The following is a 26,738-nucleotide window of genomic DNA, read 5'->3' as shown; positions in this document are numbered from 1 at the left end:
GATCAACACACACAGGAATACGTCTGAGGGAACCCTGGCCATCACAGGGTCTCTGAAGAGTCACAGCTTCCCACAGTCCGGCAGAGGGCGCTGATAGAGATAGCAGACAGAGGGATGGGTCGCCCTCCGCACTGCAGAAGAAGAAGAAGCAACAGCAGAATCAGTAGAAGAAGAAGTAGCAGGAGAAGAAGTGGTTTGGTAGTTCTGTGGTTTTGTTTCTGTGTCTGAGGATGTCAGAGGAAACACACCTTCACCTGTCCCACTGAACCGCTCAGGTATGTTAGCAGGCTAGCATCGAGCTAACCGCTGTGTACAGGTAAACACAGCTCTTTTCAGCTGTGGCTGTGTGTGTGTGTGTTAGCTTTCACGATGCTAACAGGTAAGATAGCTCACAAAGGAAATGTTTTCACTTCGCGGAATGACGTCTTCACACACACAGGTGAAAGGAAAGTTACCTGTCTGTCAGTGAACACACCTACTGCTGTCCACAATGAGACTAACGCTTGGAGTGTGTGTGTGTGTGTGTGTGTGTGTGTGTGTGTGTGTGTGTGTGTGTGTGTGTGTGTGTGTGTGTGTGTGTGTGTGTGTGTGGTGCACGCGCGCGTGTTCACAGTAACAGTCATGAAAGGTGTGTCGTTTACCTGACACACTGCTGACATTAACAGTGAGGTGACATGTCGAAAAACACTTTACGTTAGCTGTGTTTACAAACTCACGATACCACGTGACCTGCTGCTCTAATGTTGGGTGTATGTATATGTATCTGTATTTGTGTGTGTGTGAGCAGTGATGGGTCCCAGGAGGAAGGCGTCCAAGCTGCAGCCTGTGGGGGGCAGCAGTGTAGGGGAGGAGATCCTGAAACAGAATGAGCTCAAAGACTACATCAACGAGCTGTCCCATGAAGTCCTCTGTCACATCTTCAGGTACACACTCACTGTATGCTCCTCTATGTGTGTGTGTGTGTGTGTGTGTGTGTGTGTGTGTGTGTGTGTGTGTGTGTGTGTGTGTGTGGATGTCTTCCAGTAAGGCTGCTCGTTGTGACTTGCTCCAAACCTATAACTGGTCCCATCATGAGTTCAAAGTTGTGGCTTGAGATCAGGTCTGTTTAGGACTTGGTGATACAGTCCCTTTGGTTAGTTGGATTACCTAAGGTGTGTGTGGAGCAGCAGGGTTTCCAAGTAAGAACTGTGGTGCTGTGTGTGTTTAAAGGGGACATATCATGCTTGTTTCTCCTTTTCACTATGCCAGACTAGGATGCCTGTAAAGCATTTCTGCCCTCAGTACAAGTCATTTAGTTCCTTCATTGCCCTACAATAGCGTTCTCAATATCCTCATTTTAGGCCATTCTGAAGATCTTGTTGAAACGCTCCGTTTCCAGAATTACCTCCAGTAACCTCGCAACGTCCCAGCACTTTGTGCTCTGACTGGTCGGTTCTATCAGAGGGGCGGAGGGGGTAGAGCCAGGGGGCAGTTTTTGCAGCATAGCAGTATTTACAAAATCCCCACATTGAATGGAGCAGACTGAGCGAGTTTGCTGTTTGCCAAAACTTCACCGTAAGGCATTGATAGCACTAATAAAATGGCAGAGTGTAGGATACGTCCTTTTGTATTGGACCCCGAGTCAGACCCGGACGGTCTGCAGCTCAGGAGGAAGAAAATCCACCTCGACACAGATCATCTCAGGACGCTTCAGTGTGGAGAGTCAAACCGGTACTGTAACATGTATAGTTTATACGTTTATACTCAGCTCTTGGTAGGTGTATCCCTTGGTGGTGGTTGTGTGACTAACTGACATCACAGAGGAGGAGCTGCTTTATCAGATTACTCCAATAAAAAGAGAGGATCCTCATGTCGTCACGACGGTTGAAATCTCGCGGCCATCTGGCAATGACCTATTTTCAGAGGCATCAAAACTTGTTCTAGGATATCAGGAAAAATACAATATCTCATTTTTTGAAAATTCAGGGGGTGTAAGGTCTTGTTTTCAAATTTATTGTACTACATGTAAGTATTAAATCAGGGATCAGCATGATATGTCACCTTTAAGTGCCATCATTTCATCAATTTAAATCATCAGCTGATATAGGATGAATATTTTTAACGGTAACCTCAAACACACAGATCTGAAGTGTGCAAATACACATTGTGGGAACTAGAGCTGCACGATTTCGGGAAAAGGTGCGATTTGCGATTAGGTGGACAATATTGCGATTGCGATTGTGCTTGCGATTTAATAAAAAAAGTTGTGTCATGATGAGTCTACAGACTTGCTTGGTTATCATGGAGAACAATCTGAATTGTATGTGCTGACATTGCGATTGCGATATCCTCTTTTGCGATTACGTAATTGCATGTGCTGACATTGCGATTGCGATTGCGATAATCGTGCATCCCTAGTGGGAACCTGTCTCTGCATTTAGACTCCTTCAGTATCATTTGATTCCCCTGTAACACACCCTCCTTGTTGTAGCTGCTCATTTTCAGTCTTAGACAGATCAATCCTGGTACTATAAAGGAACGATATGTGCACCGTGTCTTTTGTGTCTGTGACTTATGATGGAAAATGTTTTTATGTATCGTCCAAATCCTGCCATGTCGACAGTTGGACACAACTTGTTTTTCCAGCAAAAGCATAGAAAATAAAGTGACTAGACTCTTGTTATTTATCATGGCTTGAATTAAACAGCCTTAACTAATCAAACTATGATTAGTAAAATAGTGTACTACTGAAATCATATGTGCTGTCAAAAATGTAAACAGTCCTCATAACTGCAGGCTGCACTTCTAAAACTCTAAAAAAGTCTTTCAAACAAACATGTCAGTAGGAATCATGTGGTTAAAACTCTTGAGAAGCCCCTGGAATGTATCTTAGTTTCATTTTCCTCATAATCTCCTCATCAGATAAGTATTTAATGACAAAGACCGTCCCAGTTATGATTATCTCTGTCATGGCTTTGAAAATCCATCTTTGTTTTTTTTCAGTAGAGCATTATGAGTGTTTTAAATCCTCTTCATCTCTAGAGCTCGTCTCCTTCCAAATATTGATTCAGTGAATCAATCTGTAGCCCATTAAAGCACGATTAAACCCTATGTTTTCTTTGTGTCACCTCTTTTACTGCCCTCTTCTGGTCTGGCAGTGTAGTGTCACCTTTTTTAATGCTTCTTCAAACATCACTGGGGGCCTTAGTTTTAAAGCTCAAATGATTCCTCGAATGATTCAAGGTACTCAATTACAAAAAATACTCAAGTAATTTTCTCCGCCTCGAGGAATCATTTAATTTTTAAAAAAGATCAAATAGTGGTATTTCAAATAGAGCTGAGGCCATATTAAGAGAGTTTTCAGACCCCTCAAGCTACCTCTTATACAAAATAGCAACTAGCAACAAATCTAGCTTCTTTTTTGGAGTTTGGAGACTAATGGGTCATTCTACGAAACAGGTGCCATTTGGGTCAGCAACATTTGATGAGACGTACAAGGCACAAAAAATGTGTCAACATGTGTCTACAGATTTTGGAGCTACCAAAGCAAGTGCTCTTATTGACATGCTGTGTCAGAAAATGCTATTTCTTAAAGAGAAATTTTTTCATTTGAAAACTAACTGCTTTTTAACTAAACAAAAGTGTATTTTATCCGATTACTCAATTAATCGATGGGATTTTCAGTAGAATACTCGAATACTAAAATATTCGATAGCTGCAGCCCTACTTAGTTTTGTTAAAAGAAGTCCCTGGAACTGAAAGTTCATGATACTTCTGGTTGAAAAGGACCGTAGGACTCCCACATTTACCCGGGGGGCTGTGTAGGTTTAATGAAACATGATTGGTTGGATGTTTTGTCATATTTACAAGATCAGTCTGGAAAGACTTGAGCATAACCACAGCTGTGGAAATTTAGTCTCCACCTCAGAGAAAGCATGCAGTTAGAATCTTGCTGTGCTCTTCAAGATTGTTTTAATTTGAAGGGGTGTTTTATTTTGAAGGTACCTGCCAATGAAGGACATCATGTGTATGGAGAGTCTGTCCAGGAAGCTAAGGGAGGCGGTGACTCTGTATCTGAGGGTGGTGAAGGTCGTGGATCTGTGTGCAGGCCGGTGGTGGGAGTACATGCCCTCAGGTAAGCACACCTGTCTCACAGTTTAAAGGAGAGCCCTTGATGTCAGACTGTGTGAAGGTGGCTCAGTGATGACACAGAGTTTCAAAGTGAACACGCCCCCAGCACAGCTCAGACTGCTCAGTGACTTGGAGTGAGGTTAAGCCCGAGGATGAGGGTTCAGACTGATGGGCTGATTACCTCAGCGATCGAATTCTGACCATAATCATACATTAAGTTTCTGTTTTGTGCTCCAGGTTTCACAGACGGCAGCTTCCTGCTTCTGCTGAAGAAGATGCCTGATCTGGAGCAGCTGTACGGCCTCCACCCTCGGTACCTGGAGAGGAGACGAGTCCGAGGATACGAGGCCTTCAGCATCCCAGGAGTCCTGGAGGCTCTGCAGGCGTGCCCCAAGCTGCTGGTGAGGGAACACACCTCTATATTAGCCTACAACGCAGAGTCTAAGCCTGTGTGCAGAAGCTCCTCGTCTCTGCACACACTGATCTGAGTTCCAGCCACGCCACTTTGCTGCATCTCTTCCCCCACCCCTGCTCCCATATTTCCTGTCTTTCTTCAGCTGTCCTACGCTACAAAAACTAACACTGAGCAAGTGTTTGTCTCTTTTTTACCAAAACTGGTCTTATTAGACTTACTGGTCCTCATTAATCAATCTTTTATGGGAATCGGCAAAGTTTGGTGTAGAAACAGGATGTCACAATTTAAGCTCAGGTGTTTGGACAGTTGATTACAGATGGCTGTGCTTTGTCTCTTTTTATATTCTTTGGCTGTAACTTTGTGTTTTTGCTGCTGCCTGTCTTGGCCTGGTCCCCTTTAAAAAAAGAGTTTTTTAATCTCAATTGGACCTACCTGGTTGAATAAAGGTTACATAACAGGGTTCCCGCGGATCCTTGAAAAGTCTTCAAAAGCATTGAATTCATAATTCTAAAAATAAGGCCTGAATTGGCATTAAAAAGTCTTATATCCAATTTTCAGAAGTCTTAAAAATTTGAACACATTGGTAAGATTTATGTTAGTTTGAAGTAAAAAAAAATATATCAAGTAAAATTTATCTATTTTTCTAAATAATTTCCTCATTTACTGGCAACATTTAGTAATCACAATAGTGAAACTAACATAATGGTGATGTGGTTGCACCAGGATCTTTAAAGCAGACGCATGTCTTTGTTCTACCTAGGACCTGGAGAGAGAAAAAAATGAGGAAAAATTGGCAAAAAATCCAAAAGTGGCTTTGGAAGATTGATTATGGCAGCAAAATTGAGAATTAAATTTGAAATTAAATTTCAAAAACCATGCAAAAAATTCCAAAAATGGTTGTGACAGTGGCCAAAAAAGATGAATGGGGGCAAAATAGGCATAAAGTTGTAAAAATGGGGTTAAAAAAAGGTAAAAAGTGATGTTTTATGTAAAATAAACATTAGGTTAAAATTGCCTCTAACCCAAGTAATTCATGTGTTGTTTTTGTTTGTTAGTTTTGTTTGTTTCAATTGTGGTTCATTGTCGACTTGTTTTTAAATTTGATTCCCATCATTAAAAAAGCCTTAAAAAGTCTTAAATTTAACTTGCCTTGAGCTGTAGGAACCCTGCATAAGTAAATAAAAATTGGAAGATACAGCATTATGTAATATTTCAGTTCAGGTCCAGAAACATAGAAAGATCGCTGTTAAGTGTTGTAAGTCAGCTCTGAAAGAAGCGGCAGTTGGACTCCAAACTGAGGAGGGAGTGGAGCTCTTACCAGGTCTGCATCAGTTACAGGGATGAGATGACAGAGGGACAGGCCAACATGCCCAGTACAGATGATGAAACATTGTCTTTTTTTTAAAATACTTTTTATTTTGCATTTTTAAGAGTGTACACAGAATAAACCTAAATTATGTTGATCTAAATAACCTTGGCATCACAGCAGAAGAGTACAATTATACTTTCCCTTAAAATACAAGTATAGGGGTACATACACAAACGAGAGTTCATCAAACAAGAAAGATTTTTGTACAAGTTATACACCAGTTCAACTTCATAATGAAGGTAAATCCTCAGCAAAAACAAAACTAAACAGACAAACAAACAAACAAACAAAACACTGGACAAAGAAAAAAAAATCAGAAACAAAATAACAAAAGATAAAACAAACAGAGCGGTACTGGAAATATGCATCTTCTTTTTAATATTTCTAGATATTTTTTAGCCTCTATTTCAACCCATGTTTTTCAAGTATTATCATAATTGCATTAGTTTGTTTATCTTCTTCCATCACAACTCGAAAACATCACTGAGACTTCTTATACTATGTGTAATTCTTTCCATGTGATATATTTCTTTTATTGATTCAATCCATTTGCTTATTTGTGGTGGGTTTGGTTTTAACCAGTTTTTCGTTATCTGTTTGATTGCTGTTATTCTTAAGATTCTGTACAGGTATTTGTCAGATTTGAGTGAGAGGACCTTTGGAGGGGGTTCCCAAGAGTAAGTTTTGGAGGCCTAAGGAAAGGTCGTATTTAAATATCTTTCCCATTTCCTCTTTAACTGCGGACCAATATTCTTCCAGAATTGGACATGAGTATAGGATATGAGTGTGGTTGGCCTTACTTTCTCCACAGTTGCGCCAGCATCCTGGTGTGATATTATTGTTGAATTTTGATTGAACAATAGGAGTTATAAAGTATCTGATCTGAAGTTTCCAGGAGAATTCTCTCCAAAATTGAGAGTTTGATGAAACATTTTCAATATGATGGGCCACAAACTGATTACCCTACAAACTGCCTCAAATTAACTTCATTTGTGGTTGTTTCGGTGCCCGATCAAGAAGTGTGTCGTTTGTGTACAAGTACGCACGGCACAGGTAGACTGGAGTTTATGATTCGTACCCCAAGAAGAGCCAATTGGTTTTGATCTTATGTAAATAAACATCTTTTATTATTAAGCAGTCACTTTGTCACTCACTGTTCAGATTAAGATAACAATATTTTCAGGAGTGGATCATTAATCTTCATGATAAATTCTGTAATACTTCTTTCTCAAAGAAATCCATGCTAAAAGTTTGATCCAGCGTCCTCTAGATGTTAACTGTAGAGACTTAACTGTAGACATGAGTGTTTTAATCTCTGATAAAGATCCCTCTAATTTATAAAGTAAATGGATAAAGGAAACACTCATTTGTTATATGGAGAAGTCAACTGACAGCTCTCGCTGCTCTTTAATAAGTGATGTATTTTACAGGGATTGGTAGAAGAAGAATGAGATGTTAAAAAAATTCTTGGTGCAATATCTAATATAACTCTAAATATTGCTCCATGAACCTCAGTTTTTCAGTCTGAAAATGTTTTGCCTTTATATGATCTAATAATTCTCCTCCACAGACAGATTTCCCTCGCTGAACCACGCTCTCCACTGACATGAAACTTGTGTACACAAACTCCAAATGACGATCTATGCGCGGATTGAATTAAAGATTTACATTTTTGTTTTAGTTTCTTTTATTAATATCAATCTTTTTTTCTCAGAAAACTAAACCAGTAACTGTTTCTTATCCCATTTCCAAATCTTTTTACTCTTCACAAGTAGTTCAGGTCTTTTAAAAGCTTGGAAATCAGACATTTGTAGGGGTGTCAATATTGCCCTGTTTGAAGCTGTGAGCTTACCTGGTTTCAGGGTGTGGAGACGTCTCACCTGGAGCTGGTGGAGGCCATCTGGAACTACATGCCTCAGGTCCACACCCTGGGGAAGTTCAGGAACCGCAACGGAGCGTTCCCGATTCCTGCTGAGAACAAACTGACCATCCCCATCACAGCAAAGATCCAGACGCTGCACCTCGTGGGTAAGACTCTGAACAGGTGTAGATTAAAAAGAAATTATATCTCTAATAGTCATCATCATACATGTACAGAGGATGAAGTACAGTGAGCAGATTACAGTGCATAGACATGTTTTCATCCCCATTAATCGATGAATGACTCTGACTGTGTATGTGTATGTGTGTGTTGTAGGTGTGAATGTTCCAGAGATCCCGTGTGTGTCCATGCTGCGTCACCTGTACCTGAAGTGGGTGCGTTTGACGAAACCTCAGCCCTTTAAGGACTTCCTGTGTGTGAGTCTGAGGTCGTTTGTCATGAGGAACTGTGCGGGGCCGTCCAACTCTCTGAAGTACGTACCACTGGTCACCGGGCTCGCATCAGCACGCAACCTGGAGCAGCTTGAGCTGGTCCGGGTCCCCTTTCTGGGGGGTCTGATCCAGCATGTGGTGGAGGACAGCTGGAGATCAGGTGAGCTGATGGTGTTGGACGTCCATCAGAACACACTGGTTAAAAACAGTGATTAACTATAACACACAGTATGATAAGTGTACATGTGTGTGTGTGTGTGTGTGTGTGTGTGTGTGTGTGAAGGAGGATTCAGGAACCTGCACACCATTGTGTTTGGAGCCTGTAAAAACGCTCTGGAGGTGGACCTGGGTTACCTGATCATCACAGCTGCTCGCAGGTTCAACTTTGATCAAGTTCCAGATTTTCATCCTCTTAAAAGCAGCAGCTCTGATCCCTGAATCTGTTTCTATGATTTCACATGATTATTGTGTGGTTTTAACATGCTACCTCTCTCTGTGTGTCTCTCTGTGTCAGACTCCATGAGCTGAGGATCCAGCCCTCACTCACCAAAGACGGGGTCTTCTCCGCTCTGAAAATGGCAGAACTTGAGTTTCCTCAGTTTGAGACGCTTCATCTGGGCTATGTGGACGAGTTCCTGCTGCAGTGTGAGTTTATTATCACTGCTCATAATCCTTACACCATGAGGCCACTCTTTCACTTTATTACAAATCATGATATTTGACATTTGTTGTTGCACATTTTTATTTCACACTGTGAATACAAACTGTTATTTTGAATTCTCTTTGTAGTGTTTATTCCAGTTTTCTGTCAGTGTGTCTTTCTCTGGTGTGTGTGCAGTGAAAGCTTTAAGCTTCCTGTCTTTACGCTGCTTCATATTTCTGTTACTACGAGTGAAAGCCTTTATTGGACAGCCAGGTGTCTTTATGATGATGATGATGATGATTGTTATTATTATTATTATTATCAAAATATACCTTGTTGACCCAAATATAAGACAAGGTTATTTTTGTTTAAAATAATGTGAAAAGGGGGAGTTAGGTTTGTAATGGGGGTCTAACCATTGACACACGCTGATAGTTGTCTAGGGTCGCTACGGAACCGCAACAGCAGAGAGCGCCAGCTTTTTATTCAGCCAGTGACCTCACAGTAGCTGTGGTCATCCATCAGTCACAGCAGACGCAGTGACAGGAGATGAGAAATGAAGAGGTGCAGTGATTCTCCAGAGCAAAGTGGACCAAAATTTGGGCGCGTTCACAGAAAACTGAGGCAGAGTGATGATGCTTATGTTAAGACAATGATGGTCAGTGCAGCAGAGACATTAAACAATTGTCAGGCAGACATAAAAATGGTGTTACTGAGTGTAATGTCTGAAGATCGCATACCCATAAACAGCGTCTGAAAAATGGGAACTGTAACAGAGAAGTTTCTTGTAACATTACAGGCTAAAACAACAGGCTAACTGCAGCTAAAGTTAGCATCCTGAAGCTAACACAGAGACTTTAGGGACATTAAGGAAAAGCTCTTACATCTGCTCCACAGCACACAGCATTTAAAATACTCTCATTTCCAGGGTCTGAGCCTGGTTTGTTGGTGGATGGTTGGTAATGTGCCTGGATTCAAGACCAGTCTATTCGCTAGCCCTCTGTTGTACTGTCCTAAGTTGGAAAAGCAGTCGGCCATGAAGTGACTAGCACACATATGCATGGTTTTACTGAGTGTAGCTGGCACATTTCCCTCATAAATGAACTCTAGCCACTTAGTGAGAGATTTCTCTCCAGCAGTGGGGAGGGGGTTTGGAGGTATCTGCTCCGGTGGATCAGTCTGGTCAGACTTGCTCCTGATTGGTCAAAAAAGGGAATTGCTGACGTCTGCAAATCCCCAAAATCCAAACAGCTTGTTTTAGGTCAGGATTTTACATTCACCAGCACTACTAAGTACAGGTTTTGTCATTAAATGTCACATTTTGTGGGCTGGGAGGAAAGCCAAAGACCCACAAATTTCACTAAAAGACTTAATAAAGTGATTTTTGCACAATATGGGACCTTTAAAGCCAAAAATAAAAGCAGTGACTGAATATTATTCAATGATTTTTCCTGAATTTTACTATAAATCGTTTCTTTAAACAAAGTGCATTATGGTTATCAGAGTCTTTTACTGAAGATTCGTCTTGAAACGAGGGGGGCTGTCTTATAACTTGGGTTGTCACATGTTTGGGTCAGTACATTATATACATACAAAAGATTTTTTTCCTTCTTATTTCAAGTGTTTTATAGTGTATTAAGTTTTTACATATTACTTTGCATTATTATTCCCCATGAGTTTCAGGGCCTGAACGCAGAGCGTTGTGATGGTATTTTTGTAGTCTCTAAAAGAACAAGATTGACAGTGCCAACTCGCAGTTTGAAAAGCACAGGTCAAAGAGATAAATCAACTGATAGTTTCACCTATTCACACTCAAACTGGCACTCCAAGTGACCCCAATCTTTCTGTGCTGGAAGACACATGAAGAAAAACGTGTTTTATCTTGTCAACCACATGTTAGCGTCTTGTCATACAACAGGAAGTTACTCTAGCTCAAACAAACAGGCTACAAACTGCCTCATACTTGCCACGTAATGAGATTAGAATCCTTTAAAACATCATCATCCTTCTGTTTCATTTTTATTCTTTCACCTCAACTTTTCTTAGGCAGAAAAACTTTCCTGCAGCACAGACAGCAGTTTGTGACTGTTTTTTTCAATGTGAGAAACAAGGATGCTAAATAATACTGTCATCACACCACAACATATTTGATGGTGGAGACTCACCTGTGCTGATGTTTCCTGTTCCTCAGGTAAGATGAGTCACTCTGAGCTCGTGAAGTACGGTCTGGCTGACGTCATCGAGAACCCAGGGATCATCACAGACATCGGCATCAAGGTGGTCAACGAGGTGTTCACCAATATCAAATACCTGCTCATCTACAACTGCCCTCACCTGCACAACCCCCACCACTGGATCACAGGTAACACACACACTGCACCACAGGTCACGATCCTGCTCTCAGGGGCAGGTGTGTTACCTGTCACCTGGACAATGTAGGTTTTGATGTGAAGACAGAAAGTGAGGAGGGGCTGTGTTTTCTTGGGGTGAGGATTTTTTGACCTCAGGTGGAAGTTTGATCATTTCCTTTCGAAGCATTTCTATTTTCCTCCACGCTCCACAGTTTGAGTTTTTCCCTCGCTGTTTCTCTCTTTGTTGCTGCAGCAGAGCTGTTTTCCTCTCTGACAGTTTGACCACGCTTTGTGTTTGGATTTATGACTGAGAGGGGGTGTGAAGGAGGCACACGTTTGTGTCAGCTGTTGCCTTGAAGAATTATAGTATCAGGGCTGCATTCATGCTGACTTTAACCCTGCTCACACAGGATTAGTCTCACATGGGGACCTACGATAATTTGTGACATTTGCAAAGGATGTCTGCATTTTTAATACTGTGTGAATCTACCATGTCCGTAATTTGTAAAGTAAAAGTCCAGGGCCAAATCACGACCATATTTCTAGACATACATATCCTCCTCTGACAATTCTATCCATTCCAAATAGACATCTGTGTAATTTTGCATGGTAACCATTTTTTCGGGGGGTCTCTACAACTTGCATGATCATTTTCTGCTCAATAAATGATTAAATCAGCCTTTGGCGTTCTAAATGAAGGTTTTATCAGCACGTTGGATAGAAATAAAAAAGATTAACACTTTCTATATACCCCTGTATCATGGGGAAATAGGCTATAAATAACAGTTGAATAAAAGCACGTCCCTGGTTTTGAGCCACATCCAGGTTTTTAGGCTGACACTATCATAATAACAAATAAAACACACCACAGTCAAATATTTAGACAGCTTCATAAACTATGAGGTCTAAAAACATGAAGTCTAAAATATGATGTGGAGTCTCTGTGCGCATCTGGGTCATTAAGAACTGATCTTTTGTGTAGTAGCTTTTAAGTTTAAGATGATTAAATTTATTCAGAAGTCCAGAAGTTTTTATTGCACATCGTTTGACTGAAGCCGGATGTGGACGTGTTCTTCTTTTATCAGACTGTACAACTGACACAGACCCAAGGTTATAATAGTTAACTAAAACAAAACTAAAAAGGAAAACTGAATTTTAAAATACATTGCAGTTAACTCAAACTAATAAAAACTAGAAAAAGAAAACAAAAACGACAAGTAAACTAAAACTGTATCTTGTGTTCACAAAACTAACTGAAACTAACAATGATAAAATGATAGACAATATTCCCTTAGTTCTCGTTTTTGACAATATTAACAGCCTTTAGGATTTAAATTAATCCGACACATTTTCCCAACCAATTTTACGACAGTTTTCGGCAGTTGTCAGTGCCATACGGCACCATCATTGTGACGTATTGGGACATGCTTGTTTACTGCAATGACTGGCTGTGCGCTGTGCTGCGACAAAACGTAGAGGAGCAATGAATCAGAGCATCTGTAATAGTTTAATTTCATGTGAGTCTGACTTTATTGTTACAGAGTCCAAGTTTCTAATTATTGAAGCTCATATTATGTTGTTTTATATAATTTATGTTTATAGTATTTTTATGGAATTTACCTTAACATTATTGTATATAATTTATGTTTTTTTTTTTATAATAAGTTTATATTATTTTCTTGTGTTTAAGGCAGCAGCCAACATTTCGGTTTCAGCATTGACTGAGCAGTGAGCACTATGTTGAAGTGGAAAATAAACAGTATGACAAAATATTTACTCTGACCTTTTTGAATCCTGCACCTGGTAAATAAGGTACGAAAAACTAAACTAAAACTAAGCCTTGTTGCAAAAATTAAAAGTACATAAAAACTAGAATGCCTGCTCTAAAACTAATTAGAACTAAACTGTAATGGAAAAAAAATGTCAAAACTAACTTAAACTAAACTATAATGGAAAAAAAATGTCAAAACTAACTTCAACTAAACTATAATGACAAACCTAAAACTATTTTAACCTTGGGTGAGTCTGTGCGTTTTCAGTCAGTAACAGAAAAAACGCCAAGTTAATTTCAGGCTTTGCTTATCCTGTGTGAATGCACCACACCAACAACTGACATCAGTGGGTAATTACTGGAGGTCCCCGTGTAATACAAATTTCATGCAAATAGTACTTTTCTATAGCCATGCATGCATGGTGCACGATGAACACTCTGATCTCAGAGTGGATTGAACTGACTTAAATCAACTGAAGCCTTCCTATCAGAGTGAGACTCAGAGCCTGTTCCACATCCTCTCCTGAAACAGACCCCAGCAGCAGCTTCAGGTGCTCTGTTCATGTTGTGTCCTCAGATCAGTCCAGGTGGAGCCGTCTGGTCGACCTCACTCTGGTTCGCTGTCACGCCATCAAGCTGGAGTCCTTCTCCCAGTTCATAGAGTCACTGCCCAGTCTGGAGTTCATCTGTCTGGATCAGATGTTCAGAGAGCCACCCAAGGTACACACACACACACACACACACACACACACACACACACACACACACACACACACACACACACACACACGGATGGATACCAAATTAGGTACTTTTATAGGTGCTGACCGAATTCTGTTAAAAATTACCGAGCACCAATTCATGTAAAGTCAAAAGGTACCGTGATTAAGTACCTAAATGCATCCTTGTGACTGTGAAGGAGTGGAAGAGGTAGGCACACAGCATTGCAAGGTTATATATTGAAGAATTAAATGCTCAATTGAAAAAACTTTATTATTAAACAAATCTGTATTTTTTAACCACATAAACCCCAAAAAAGCACCTAAAATTGGTACCGTTGAGTACCAGTAGCAGTTGCCAGGTACTGGGTATCAGTACCGTCTCGTAAAAGGGACCCATCCCTACACACACACACACATTGCTCTGCAGTCACAGCCATCTCACTTTAAGGAAGGGGTTTTCTGCTTTCTCATATTTTAAACATAGATATTAAGAAACAATGCTGAATGTTTATACCATAAGTACGAGAAGGGATTTGTTGAAATGATGAGGTCATCACATAAGGATCTCCTAAATGGTTCATGGCATTTTGGAGGAGCAGGCCGCAAACACCAAGGTCTGCCCATATCTCTGATCCCAAACAGGCCTCCAGAAGGCTGGCCAATCAGAGGGGAGGGGATTTATGGAGCATTAAAGAGACAGCAGCCAAAACAAAGAGTTTCAGACAGAGGTTGAAATAAAGGTTTTCTAACACAGCAAGGAGAGAAAAATGGAGGTTTATTTCAGATTTAAACCGTGTAAAGATACTACAGGAGCACCAGAGGAACAGAATAAAGACTAAAAAAGCACAATACCCCTTCTTTGAAAAAAAATGTGTGTGCATGTGTGTGTTTTAGGGTTGTGCCAGGGTGGGTCTGAGTGCAGGTACAGGTATCGGTGTGTCATCGGCTTTGGTCAGCAACCAAAACTCCAACGACAACGACAACAACAACAACCATCACCACAATGAGGCCAACCTCCCTCCTGCTGCTCCACCAGTAAACAACAACAACAACAACGCTAACAACAACCTGAACAACAACAACATTAATAACAACAGGCAGAGACAGCAGCAGCAGCAGCAGCAGCAGCAGCACGGTGAGTGATCTGCACCCAGCAGGCAGGAGAACACACACAGCTCTGAGGCTAAAGTCAGACATGGCTCACGGGATAAAGAGGCACAGAGAGAGTGTGTGTTTGTGTGTGTTTGTGTGTGTTCCAGTGGAGGTGAATGGGGTGGATGAAGATGAGGAAGAGGAGGAGGAAGAGGTCATGTTGGAGGAGGAGCACATGGAGGCAGAGCTGCAGAGAGGAGCAGACCAGGCAGAGAGAGAGGAGACAGCTGATGAGTCTGCAGGTCCAAGTCACTCCTCTGAGACTCTGAGAGCACCTGATGAGGAGAAAGCAGGTATGGACACACACATACACACACACACACACAAATACACACCCTCAGATGATGGCTGAGGGGCCTGGTTTGTGTGAAGCCCTGCTTCATCTGCTCTTTGGTCATTTTGCTGTAACTCATGGTGTCAGGACTCCTTTGTGAAGGGGAGCACACCTGGATGTGGAGCTCTGTTTAACCCTATGTCACAGTGACAGGTAATGTTATCTGTCTTTAAAAGAATGAAATGTTGACATTGTGCGCAAAATGAGCATACAGTAATGTAGTGTAACTATCTTTGTGTCAGTCACTGCCTGCCAAAAAACAGGAGACAGACAAAGATACACAATCCCACGACTTTCCATTATGATTTTTATTTATTTTTGCTTCTACTGTTCGTCTGCCGTGTTTGTTTACACTGAAGTCAAGTTTTAGAGATTTGGAATATTGAGTTGAAAAAGCAGATACTCTGCTGAAAAATCAGTTAATATGTGGTTTGCTCCGGAGCGAACATCACACACTGTGAGATCAGAAGAGAGAGAGATCAGTGTGATCTGTCTATTGTTATCATCAAGTGTGTGCTCTCTAAATCTGGGAAGGTCCTGTATCTGATCCAGACCCAGAGTCACCCAGTCCAACCAACACCACATGCTGACTTCTCATCACCCTGACAGTTTCTTCTTTTCGCGATCCCTCCCTCACAGGCCCAAGTGGCTTGGTCCAGCAGAGCAGACCACCTCAGGACACAGTCTCAAGACAGCGCATTCTGGCTGTGTCAGACTCAGACAGCGAGGAAGAGGAGGGACTGGTGTCACGGCTCATTCCAGCTACCTGCCTGCAGCAGACCAGCTCCAGCACAGCAGGTTAGAGATGATCTGCAGACCAAGTTACGGTGTTTAGACTTCAGAGATGAAACTTTTCTTTACGGTTACAAGATGATGATCAGGAGTTATTTACTGATTACCCTCCTTCTGCTCCTTCTCCTCCTCCTCCACTTCCTCCACCATCTCATCCTCCCCCTCCACTTACTCCTCCTCCTCCACCTCCTCTCAGCTGAGTCCAGAATGTGAGCTTAGAGAAACACAGCTGTTTTTTTGTTTCTTTCAGGTAAAGGAAAAACTCCTCTGAGGCGAAACAGCACCATCTCAACATCAGCAGGGGGCTCCAGACCTGCAGGGAGTTCCAGACCTACTGGGGGCTCTGAGCTTGCAGGGAGTTCTGGACCTGCAGGTGGCTCCAGACCTCTAGGGGGCTCTGGACCTGCAGGAGGCTCAGAGCCAGCGGGGAGCTCCAGATCTGCAGGGGGCTCTGGACCTACTGAGGGCTCTGAACCTGCAGCGTACTCTGGTCCTGCCAGGAACTCTGTACCTGCAGCAGACTCTAGACTTACAGGGGGCTCTGAACCTGCAGGGTTCTCTGGCGCTTCAGTGAGCTCTGGACCCTCTGGGAGCTGCACATCAGGGGGGGCAGACCAGATGAAGGCCCAGGTGTGTGAGGGCAGCTGTGAGAAGAGCTGTCAGGTGAGCAGCGAGCAGATCAAAGCGGACATGAAGGCTGCAGCTGAGACAGGCAGGAGGACAAGCTCAAAGGGGGTCAGTACTGAACCTGCAGACTCCTCCTCAAGACCTGGGGTGGACCCTGGGACGTCACGAGGTTCTGGAAGTGTTGGGACTGCAGCAAGAACTGGGCTTAGACCAGTACCTGGGTCTGTGGGCAGGACTGGACCTGTTGCAGCATCTTGCAGGCAGGTTGGGGGTTTTGGGAGAATGGTGGCTGGTACAGCCCACAGAGGGACCACAGACAGACCTATAGGGACCAGGTCCACAGTTACAAGGACTACAGGGGGCTCAGAGGGCTACTCTGCAGCTGAGGGGGGGCAGAGACCAGGTCCTGCAGCTGTAGACAGTCCTGAACCCAGAGGGACTCTCAGAAGAGCACCCACTGGATCTGGTCTACAGCAGGGATCAGGTCCTCAGAGAGATCCGGACTTTACCCCTAGACGACCTTTGACACGATCCTGCAGCAGGATGTCCTCTGTGAGTCTGGTACCTGAGACAGGTGGGTCTAGAACTGGATCAGAGTCTGTTTGACTCACAGGAGACCTGTGAGCAGTCACCTGTTAGCATTTGAGGGCTAGCCTTTAAGAGTTAGCATTCTGTTATTAGCATATGAGGGTTAGCAGTGACAGGTTAGCATTCTGATATAAGGATTTAAGGGCTAGCATTTAAGAGTTAGCATTTTGTTGTTATCATTTGAGGGTTAGCAGTCACCTGTTAGCATTTGAGGGCTAGCCTTTAAGAGTTAGCATTCTGTTATTAGCATATGAGGGTTAACAGTCACAGGTTAGCATTCTGATATTAGCATTTAGGGGCTAGCCTTTAAGAGTTAGCATTCTGTTATTAGCATTTAAGAGTTAGCATTCTGTTATTAGCATAGGAGGGTTAGCAGTCACAGGTTAGCATTCTGATTTTAGCATTTAAGGGCTAGCATTTAAGAGTAAGCATTCTGTTGTTAGCATTTGAGCGTTGGTAGTCACCTGTTAGTATTTTAGGACAAGCATTTAAGGGTTAGTTTTTATGTGTGACCTGTTTTTAAACAGGTATGCTAACTGTAACCTGTAATTAAACACAGGTATTGTAACTGGTGTCAAGCTTTAACTGCTGAAATGTACCGCTGCAGGTCTTTAAAAAGCGTTTTTCTCTGTGGGGTAGATCTGTGCAGGTCCCGGCCTCGTGTGTTAGTGAGGAGGAAACGAATGTCTGACAAATCAACAAGCACATCAGACCCTGTGACTGAAGATGACCACGTACAGGTACTCCTGGCCACCTGATTCCCCACTTTCCATATCTGTGTGTAGAATGTTGAAGTTTATCTGGTTGTTGTTTCGGTGCAGGTTCTGTCTCTGAAGAGTAAGAACCTGGTTGGCATCACCCTGACCAACTGTGGGATCACTGACCTGGTGCTTAGAGACTGTCCTAAGATGATGTTTATCCACGGTAAGCACACCTTATTTACAGGCTTACTTCATCATCAGTGTGTGTGTGTGTGCTTGTGCACCTCAGAGCTTGTTAAAAAGATGAGCTGAATATTTAGAGCTTTCTAAAGCAGCAGGGGGCGCTATCTGCCCTCCAGCCTGTCTTGCTGGCATCATAAAGTCTCTTCTGTCCGTACCTGAATAGAGGAGATGTGACTTAGGAGATGTGACCAACATTTTAATATCTTTGTCAAAAACCTCACAAGTTAACTTTAATAACAGAGAGTGTGTGTGTGTGTGTGTAGCCACCAGGTGTCGTGTGTTGAAGCAGCTGAGAGTGGACAGCGCTCCCATCGTCAACAGGTTTGACTTTGCTCAGTGTAAGAAGCTTGACATGGAGCAGGTCCTGGATCAGATCCTCAGGATGCCCCCTGAGAGGAACCGAATCATCTACATGCGCCCCATGCACCAGGTGAGTCACCTATGGTCCTGACAACACCTGTGTCTGTTTTCTCCCCGTGTCTCTGCTCATGTTCTGGTCCCTGTCCACGTCCTGACCATGTGGACTGTGTCTCTGTCTCCAGGTGGACTCTGTGTCTCTGGAGCGGCTGCTGTTTCAGGGTCCATACCCTTACCACATTGCATTAGTCCACGAGTTCAGCAACCCCCCAAACATCAGGAACAAGGTCCGGATCCGCAGCTGGATGGACACAATCGCCAACATCAGCCAGTGAGACACACACACACACACACACACACACAAAATGTATATCACTGACAAGCAGCCTTAAATGACCTGTTCCCCGCTCTCTCATTAATAACACTAGTGTGTGTGTGTTTGTGTCTGTGTGTGTTCACAGAGAGTTAATAAAGTACGAGTTTTTCCCAGAAGCCACCAGGACAGAGGAGGATGTTAAGAAATTTCCAAGATACCCCTGGGGCAGGGACATCTACACACTGGAGGGTAACAACACACACACACACCCATACAAATGCTGCATACTTGCTCTTATAATACATCATTTGATACATAATAACTCTGTTTTGTGTGTAATGTATGAGTAATCCACACTCACCGGCCACTTTAGCTTCACCTGCTCAGCTGCTCATTAGCACAAATAGAATGGAGAACAAAGGTGATTGGAGAGACTCTGAAGCTATGTGACAAACTGCTGATCTACTGGGATTTTAACCAACAAACATCTCTAGGGTTTACAGAGAATGGTCCAAAAAGAGGAAATATCCAGTGAGCGACAGTTCTGTGGATCAAAGTGCCTTGTTGATGCCAGAGGTTAGAGGAGAATGGACAGACTGGTTGGAGCTGATAGAAAGACAACAGTAACTCAAATAACCACTGGTTACAACCAAGGTCTGCAGAAGAGCATCTCTGAACACACAACACGTCCAATCTTGAGGCAGATGGGCTACAGCAGCAGAAGACCACACCGGGTGACCCTCCTGTCAGCTAAGAACAGGAAACTGAGGCTACAATTCACACAGCAACACCAAAACTGGACAATAGAAGATTGGAAAAACGTTGCCTGGTCTGATGAGTCTGGATTTCTGCTCCACATTCAGATGGTAGGGTCAGAATTTGGCCTCAACAACATGAAAGCATGGATCCATCCTGCCTTGTATCAATGGTTCAGGCTGCTGCTGGTGTAATGGTGTGGGGGATATTTTCTTGGCTCACTTTGGGCCCCTTAGTACCAACTGAGCATGGTTTAAAGTCCACAGCCTACCTGAGTATTGTTGCTGACCATGTCCATCCCTTTATGAGCACAGTGTACCCATCTTCTGATGGCTACTTCCAGCAGGATAACGCTCCATGTCATAAAGCTGGAATCATCTCAGACTGGTTTCTTCAACATGACAATGAGTTCCCTGTACTCAAATGTCCTCCACAGTCCCCAGATCTCAATCCAATAGAGCACCTTTGGGATGTGGAGGAACATGAGATTCTCATCATGGATGTTCAGCTCACAAATCTCCAGCTGCTGTATGAAGCAAACTCTCTGAAGAAGGTTTCAGCAGCTTGTTGAATCTATGACACCAAGAATTTAGACAGCTCTAAAGGCAAAAGGAGGTCCAATCCAGTACTAGCAGGGTGGACCTGATAAAGTGGACAGTGTGTGTATGCTTCTGTGTTTAATGTGTGTGTGTGTGTTCTGTGTTGTGGTTCAGGAGTGGTAGACGGCGCCCCCTACAGCATGATCACAGACTTCCCCTGGTTGAGAACTCTGAGAGCTGCTGAGCCCAACAGCTACGCCCGCTACGACTTTGAGGACGATGAGAGCAGTGAGTTTGGTTCATGTGTGGATACGTTTATCAGTCTGTTCAACATCCACGCCTCACACCCATCACACTGAGGTGTGTGTGTGTGTGTGTCAACCATTGGCCAGACTCTGACCTGTTCTCTGTGTGTCCCTCTCCAGCCACCATCTACGCTCCACGGCGTAAAGGTCAGCTGTCAGCTGATATCTGTATGGAGACGATTGGGGAGGAGATCTCGGAGCGTCGACAGAGTAAGAGTGGAGTCTTCCAGAGGGTGGTCGTGGTCTTCCTCCATCACTGTGACACACCTGGAGAGCCTGTGGACGACGACTACATTTAGAAACCAACACGCCTGACAGCACACCTCTCATAACACCTGTACACCCACCCATACACCTGCACACCTTTATCAGTACACCACGTCTCCACACTGACTTAGACTTCTTTGCGAATCACCAGGAGAACCTTAAAGCAGACCCACAGACTCACAGTCTGATCTAGATCTGTCTCTGATGTAGTCCTGGTCCAGATAAAGACCTGTCTCACATGTAGTTCTGGTCCAGATAAAGACCTATCTCTGGTTTAGTCCTGGTCCAGATGAAACCATTAAAGTGTCCTTCAAAATTAGACGATACAGTGAGGAAAAAGGGGAGGAGCTAATATCTGACATCATCACCTTTTTCTGTTTTTTCGATTAAAAACACCAATCCCTCTGTCAGGCCTCTGTCTTCCTCCTCCTTCTCTGCTTCTTCCTCCTCCTCCTCTTCCTCTTTCTTGTATAAACTGTTTTTTTTTTCTCGTACATTAAGTTAATCCCCTCCTTGGTTCATTTTGTTCATTTTGTTCAGGATTTCCTTTGCCTTCGTTGGAGATTAAACAGAGCAGGTGATAATCTGATAGATTATTGATGGTGTACAGACGTACTCTCAGTGTGAAGCCTTTAATAAACCTGTTTAAGTTCTGTTCTCAGGTGTCTGAACACCAAACCATTGAAAGGATCTGTGTTCTGAGCGGGATTATTTCCTCTGAGTGTTTGTTTCTGTCTGCAGATTATGGAGTTTAATCTGATCTCAGGTCTTCAGAAACGGATTCTTAGAAACCGTGAATGTGGAGTTCAGTTTGAACAAACTGAGCCTGATGTGTTTGTGTGCAGAGCTGATGGATGAAGTAATCCATCCTGTTTATATGTTTATAAAGAATCAGATTATTTCAACAGCTGAGAATAAAAAAAACAAAAATCACTCTGCCGTTGTCTGTGTCTTCCTCTGACGCCTGACTGGATCAGGACTGAGCATGCATGTATCCACCCTCCACGTGAACAGATGGGACCAGGGACAGACTCTGAAATCCAAACACAGATGACAGAACTGGTCCTCAGACCTGGTTTCTGTCATTGAGCTTTGCTCTTATCCGACTTATTTAAATCACAGCGTTCATTTTCCAGACCAAGGACCCCCTAACTGATGGAGAGACAGAGCAGGGTCCTCTTTATGTGTGTATATGAATTATGTGTTATATGAACCCAGGCCTAGTACTACATTTGAACGTCTTTGTTAGTGTGCATTCAGCATGACTCTATTCCAGACAACCTGGCAGAGCCAGTCTGAAACATGTGGTCATGTGATCAGCAGAGCAGCGGTAGAGGTGGGTCTTCCTCTGTCTTGAGAAGTGAAAGCTGAGTGAACATGTTCAGTTAGCTGCTGTGTTGCTGAATGTGTTCATTTTTTTTTTTTAATAACATTGTTTATTAGAGTTTTTTCCCATAACAAGAAAAGAAAAGAACAGATCTGTACGATAAGTTATATAACATAAAACAGGAAAAGTATGGAATAATTATAATAATAATAACAACACAAGACAAAACAAAAGAAAACCTAAATAAACAACAAATAAGCTTCAAAAACATAGGAAACAAAAACAAGGAGCAAACCACATAAAATGAAAATAATAACAATAATAATAATAATAGTATCACTGTTTTAATGGTAACTACAAACAGGGTCTTCTGGTGCATAAGAGCTCATAAGATAAAGAGTATGGTGGATAGACAGACAAGAATGTAAGAAAAAAAAAATTGAATGTGTTCATTTTTGACTGAAAAATAAAATCTTTGGCCTCTGTGCATCCACTGACGTGTTCAAAACCAACATCATGAGGAAGAAATAAAATATTATATAATAAGAAATACGTCAAAATACAAAAAAATAGCCTAACCAACCAAAAATGTCACAGACCCCCCTGCAGTACCTCCACAGACCCCTAGGGGCTGCATACCCCCTGTGAAAGACCTCTGCTTTATCAGCGAGGTGAGGGTGGGTTTGTTAGAGGAAGGAGCAGGAAGAGGCAAGTATGTTTCAACTCTTTTTATCAAAAGGAGTGATCATGGGGAGGGGGCGGAGCTGTCAGGGTCATTTAAATGAATGTTGTAGATAAAACCTGAACGGTCTGAACATTCAAGAAGCATCGAACCAGTCCAAAACCATCATCATCATCATCATCATCATCATCATCATCATCATCATCAGGATAGTCAGCTAGAATTGTTTTCAAACCAATCACTGATCCGTCTGTCTTCTTTTCCTGATTATCTGCGCATGAGGTTGAAACGACCCCCCTAGAACCGATCAAAGAGAAACTGCACAGCAAAAACTGAAATCTTATCAAGTGTTTTTGTCTTATTTTCAGTAGAAAATCCCTTTTTAGACTCAATATGAGCCAATCCACATGACCAATCCAGAAAAATGTCTTGTTTAAAGTTATTTGAGGACAAAAATGAGGTCTGAATTGCTCGTAGCCAGTAAAAAGCAATTCAAGCAATTTTTTCTTGTTCCATTGGCAGATTTTTTTTACTGGTTACAAGCAATTCAAGCCTCATTTTTGTACTCTGATAACTTGAAACGAGACATTTTCCTGGATTGATAAGTTGAAAGTGGCTCATATCGAGTATAATAAGACTATTTTTAATTTAAAAAAGACAAAAACACTTGATAAGATTCCAGTTTTTTGCAGTGCGATCACTGAATCCTGAACACGGTCACAAGCCAAAGAGTTTAAAGTGGGCTCTGGAAAGAAAACAAGAGAGTGACAGAGAGAGATGTACCCCTAAGGAACCCAGAACAACCACCAAACCACCAAGTTCAGGACTTAGCCAAGCCACGAATTGTCAAAGCTTTAAGGTAGACTGTCACCAAAGTCCCAGGAATGGAGGGCTGTGGAGGATACAGGCCCAGAAACAGTCCGCTTCTACAGAAAGGGCATAGAGAGACCTTCAAGCTAGCAGACGGATGCTAACAACCACCTGGAGCTGGACTCTGCAGACAGGAAGTACACAAAGCGGTCTTTGGACAGATGAGACCAAACTAGAGCTCCTTGGGGAGACATAGAAACTCTGCTTGTGTTTAGAGAAAGGGAGGGAGAGGGAGGTGGATAACCTAAAGACTGAAACACACACACACACACACACACATACACACACACACATTTAAGCACATGCTGCTTCAGGGCCCTTTCTAGCACTGGGAAATCTCCTCCAGGCTTTGTCTTCCAACATGACCACGAGCAAAAACACACATGGCTCCTGGAGAAGACCTACTCCCAGAAAACAAAAGTCAACCATCCTGACCGGCCTGCACTAAACCCTGACCTACACCCCAGTGGAAACCTGTAAGGGGGCAGAACTGAAGACCAGGGTCTATGCTAGAGGAGCATCAGATCTGGAGGAGCTTGAATGATTTGCTAAAGAAGAATGAGACACTGATGATGGTGATGGTGATGATGAAGAGGAAAATGAACAGACACACCTGAGCTCTGTTTAAACGCGAACTCACTCACCTCTGCCCTTCCTGCTATGACAGCTCTCACACACTCACACTCTCACACACACACACGCTCAGTATAAACACAGAGAGTGAGGACTTCCTGTGACACTGAACAGGCTCTTCCTCCTCCTCCTCCTCCTCCTCCTCACTGAGTTTATAACATGGAGTGTTTCTTTAAAGGAGGGTTTGATGGTTTACAGTCGCTGTGAGGAATAAAATAAAGAGAGGTCAGGGGTCAAAGGTCAGGAGGTGTCCTCTGAATGAATTGTCTTATCCGTGTGTTTCTGTTGGGCAGTCAGTGGAGACCACATGAAGAGATGGTCTAAACACTGGGTAAAAACTGTTAGTGGCTCGGCTCTGATTTCCTCTGCCTTATTTCACACAGTGTGCATCTAAGATCACCTTAACACACCTCACCTCACACACTGAGATAAATGAGTGATAAAACGTTAAAGCTGTGAACCTCTGGACCTCTCTGAACCTCTGCACCAGTTTGAAAAGGATCACATGACTGAATCAGGAGAGTCTGTGAAAACGGTTTTATTTTTACTCTGCACTCAGGACCAGACTCCTCTCCTTATGAGGAAACACTGAGGGGCTCACACAAGTCTGTGTGTGTGTGTGTGTGTGTGTGTGTGTGTGTGTGTGTGTGTGTGTGTGTGTGTGTGTGTGTGTGTGTGTGTGTGTGTGTGTGTGTGTGTGTGTGTCCATGCTTGGTTAACATCACTAATAGTCAGTTCTTCTCTGCTGCTGTAAACACTGAACCATCTTCAGACATTCAAACATTCAAACATTACCTTATTAAGACACAGAGCAGACACGGGGGGAGGGGGTCGCCTACACACACACATACACACACACACACACACCTTACACACTGACTGTTACAGGAACAGCGGTGTGTTTGATGGGTGTGTGCGGGGTCATATTAAACATGATATCCTTCATCCACATGAAGTTTACTGTGTGGGGACCTGATACTTTGTACAAACGTCAGAGCAAAGGCTCATGGGACTTCTGATGTTCATGTTGAAATGGCTGTTTTTAGTATTGTGCATGTTAACTGTCATTTTTTGGCACCAGGAGTGTGGGATGCTGCTGTGTCGGTCAGAGGCTCAGGGGGTATGTTTCAGTTTTGATCCAGCAGCATGTGGCCTGATGGTGGACTCTGACGTTACCTGAGTTTCTTTTCCTGCTCGTCTTTTGGAAAGTATTTAGTGTTAGTTTGGTAGTATTTCCACTCGTGGGACTTAAAGCAGCAGGAAGACCAGCCAGTCTGAGCACCCCCCACCCTCCACTGCAGCTGCAGTGATGCTGCAGAGTTACTGAACAGGGAGTTACAGCTCTTCTACATTTAACAACAACAGTTTATAGCAAATATTTATCCAGTGGGTGTTTCATGACACAGTACCAGCCTGCAGACCCAAACACTGCCTGGCCTGTGGTAACGATATATTCTGACTGATCAAAGACACTGTTAGCTAAACATGATCTACAGTCCAGTTGCCATCTGAAATGGTTGTCCAACAGTCTTTAGGGAGTTTCTAGAGGTGCTGAACACTTGTTGGCTGCTTTTCCTTCACTCTGCAATCCATCTCATCCCAAACCAGCTCTGTTGGGCTGAAAATAGAGGCCAGGTCCCCTGAAGAAGTCCTTGTTCTACCTCCTTTTTGCTCAAATAGGACTAAACGCAACCTGGAGGTGTGTTTAGGGTCACTGTGCTGCCCTCCTGTAGGTTCGCCCCTGGGTTAGTCCATGTGCTTGTTTAAAGGGGACACATCATGCTTGTTTCTCCTTTTCACTTTGCCAGACTAGGATGCCTGTAAAGCATTTCTGCCCTCAGTACAAGTCATTTAGTTTCTTCATTGCCCCACAATAGCGTTCTCAATATCCTCAGTTTAGGCCATTCTGAAGATCTTGTTGAAACGCTCCATTTTGAGAAGACCTCCAGTAACCTCGCAACGTCACAGCCCTTTGTGCTCTGATTGGTCAGTTCTATCAGAGGGGCGGAGGGGGTAGAGCCAGGGGGCAGTTTTTGCAGCATGGCAGTATTTACAAAATCGCCATATTGGATGGAGCAGACCGAGCGAGTTTGCTGTTTGCCAAAACTTCACCGTAAGGCATTGAACACACTAATAAAATTGCAGAGTGTAGGATACGTCCTTTTGTATTGGACCCCGAGTCAGACCCGGACGGTTCTGCAGCTCAGGAGGAAGAAAATCCACCTCGACACAGATCATCTCAGGACGCTTCAGTGTGGTGAGTCAAACCGGTACTGTAACATGTATAGTTTAGACGTTTATACTCGGCTCTTGGTGGGTATATCCCTCGGTGGCGGTTGTGTGACTAACTGACTTCACAGAGGAGGAGCTGCTTTATCAGATTACTCCAATAAAAAGAAAGGATCCTCGTGTCGTCACGAAGGTTGAAATCTCGCGGCCAAATGTCAATGACCTATTTTCAGAGGCATCAAATCTCGTTCTAGGATATCAGAAAAAATACAATATCTCATTTTTTGAAAATTCAGGGGGTGAAAGGTCTTGTTTTTAAATGTATT

General features: G+C 43.0%; 1 protein-coding gene across 1 annotated transcript; it reads left to right on the top strand.

Moving 5' to 3' along the window:
- The first annotated feature begins 121 nt into the window (after nucleotides 1–121).
- Nucleotides 122–21,581, top strand: fbxo38 (F-box protein 38). Its single transcript, XM_074673874.1, has 21 exons — nucleotides 122–275; nucleotides 788–923; nucleotides 3,981–4,114; nucleotides 4,348–4,511; nucleotides 7,757–7,922; nucleotides 8,092–8,367; nucleotides 8,491–8,584; nucleotides 8,722–8,852; nucleotides 11,042–11,212; nucleotides 13,550–13,692; nucleotides 14,589–14,829; nucleotides 14,954–15,139; nucleotides 15,820–15,978; nucleotides 16,223–17,173; nucleotides 17,827–17,927; nucleotides 18,009–18,111; nucleotides 18,395–18,561; nucleotides 18,674–18,819; nucleotides 18,950–19,053; nucleotides 20,274–20,387; nucleotides 20,525–21,581. The coding sequence occupies exons 2-21, from the start codon at nucleotides 790–792 to the stop codon at nucleotides 20,701–20,703; spliced, it is 3,864 nt and encodes a 1,287-aa protein (XP_074529975.1). The 5' UTR covers nucleotides 122–275; nucleotides 788–789; the 3' UTR covers nucleotides 20,704–21,581.
- Nucleotides 21,582–26,738: the final 5,157 nt, after the last annotated feature.

This window comes from Halichoeres trimaculatus, unplaced genomic scaffold, assembly GCF_033239565.1.
Source record: "Halichoeres trimaculatus isolate MK-OKI-2021-1 unplaced genomic scaffold, fHalTri1.1 fHalTri1_scaffold_7, whole genome shotgun sequence".
NCBI classification, from domain to species: domain Eukaryota; kingdom Metazoa; phylum Chordata; class Actinopteri; order Labriformes; family Labridae; genus Halichoeres; species Halichoeres trimaculatus.
The sequence above is the reverse complement of the archived record's forward strand: the minus strand, read 5'-3'. Positions and strand labels throughout refer to the sequence as shown.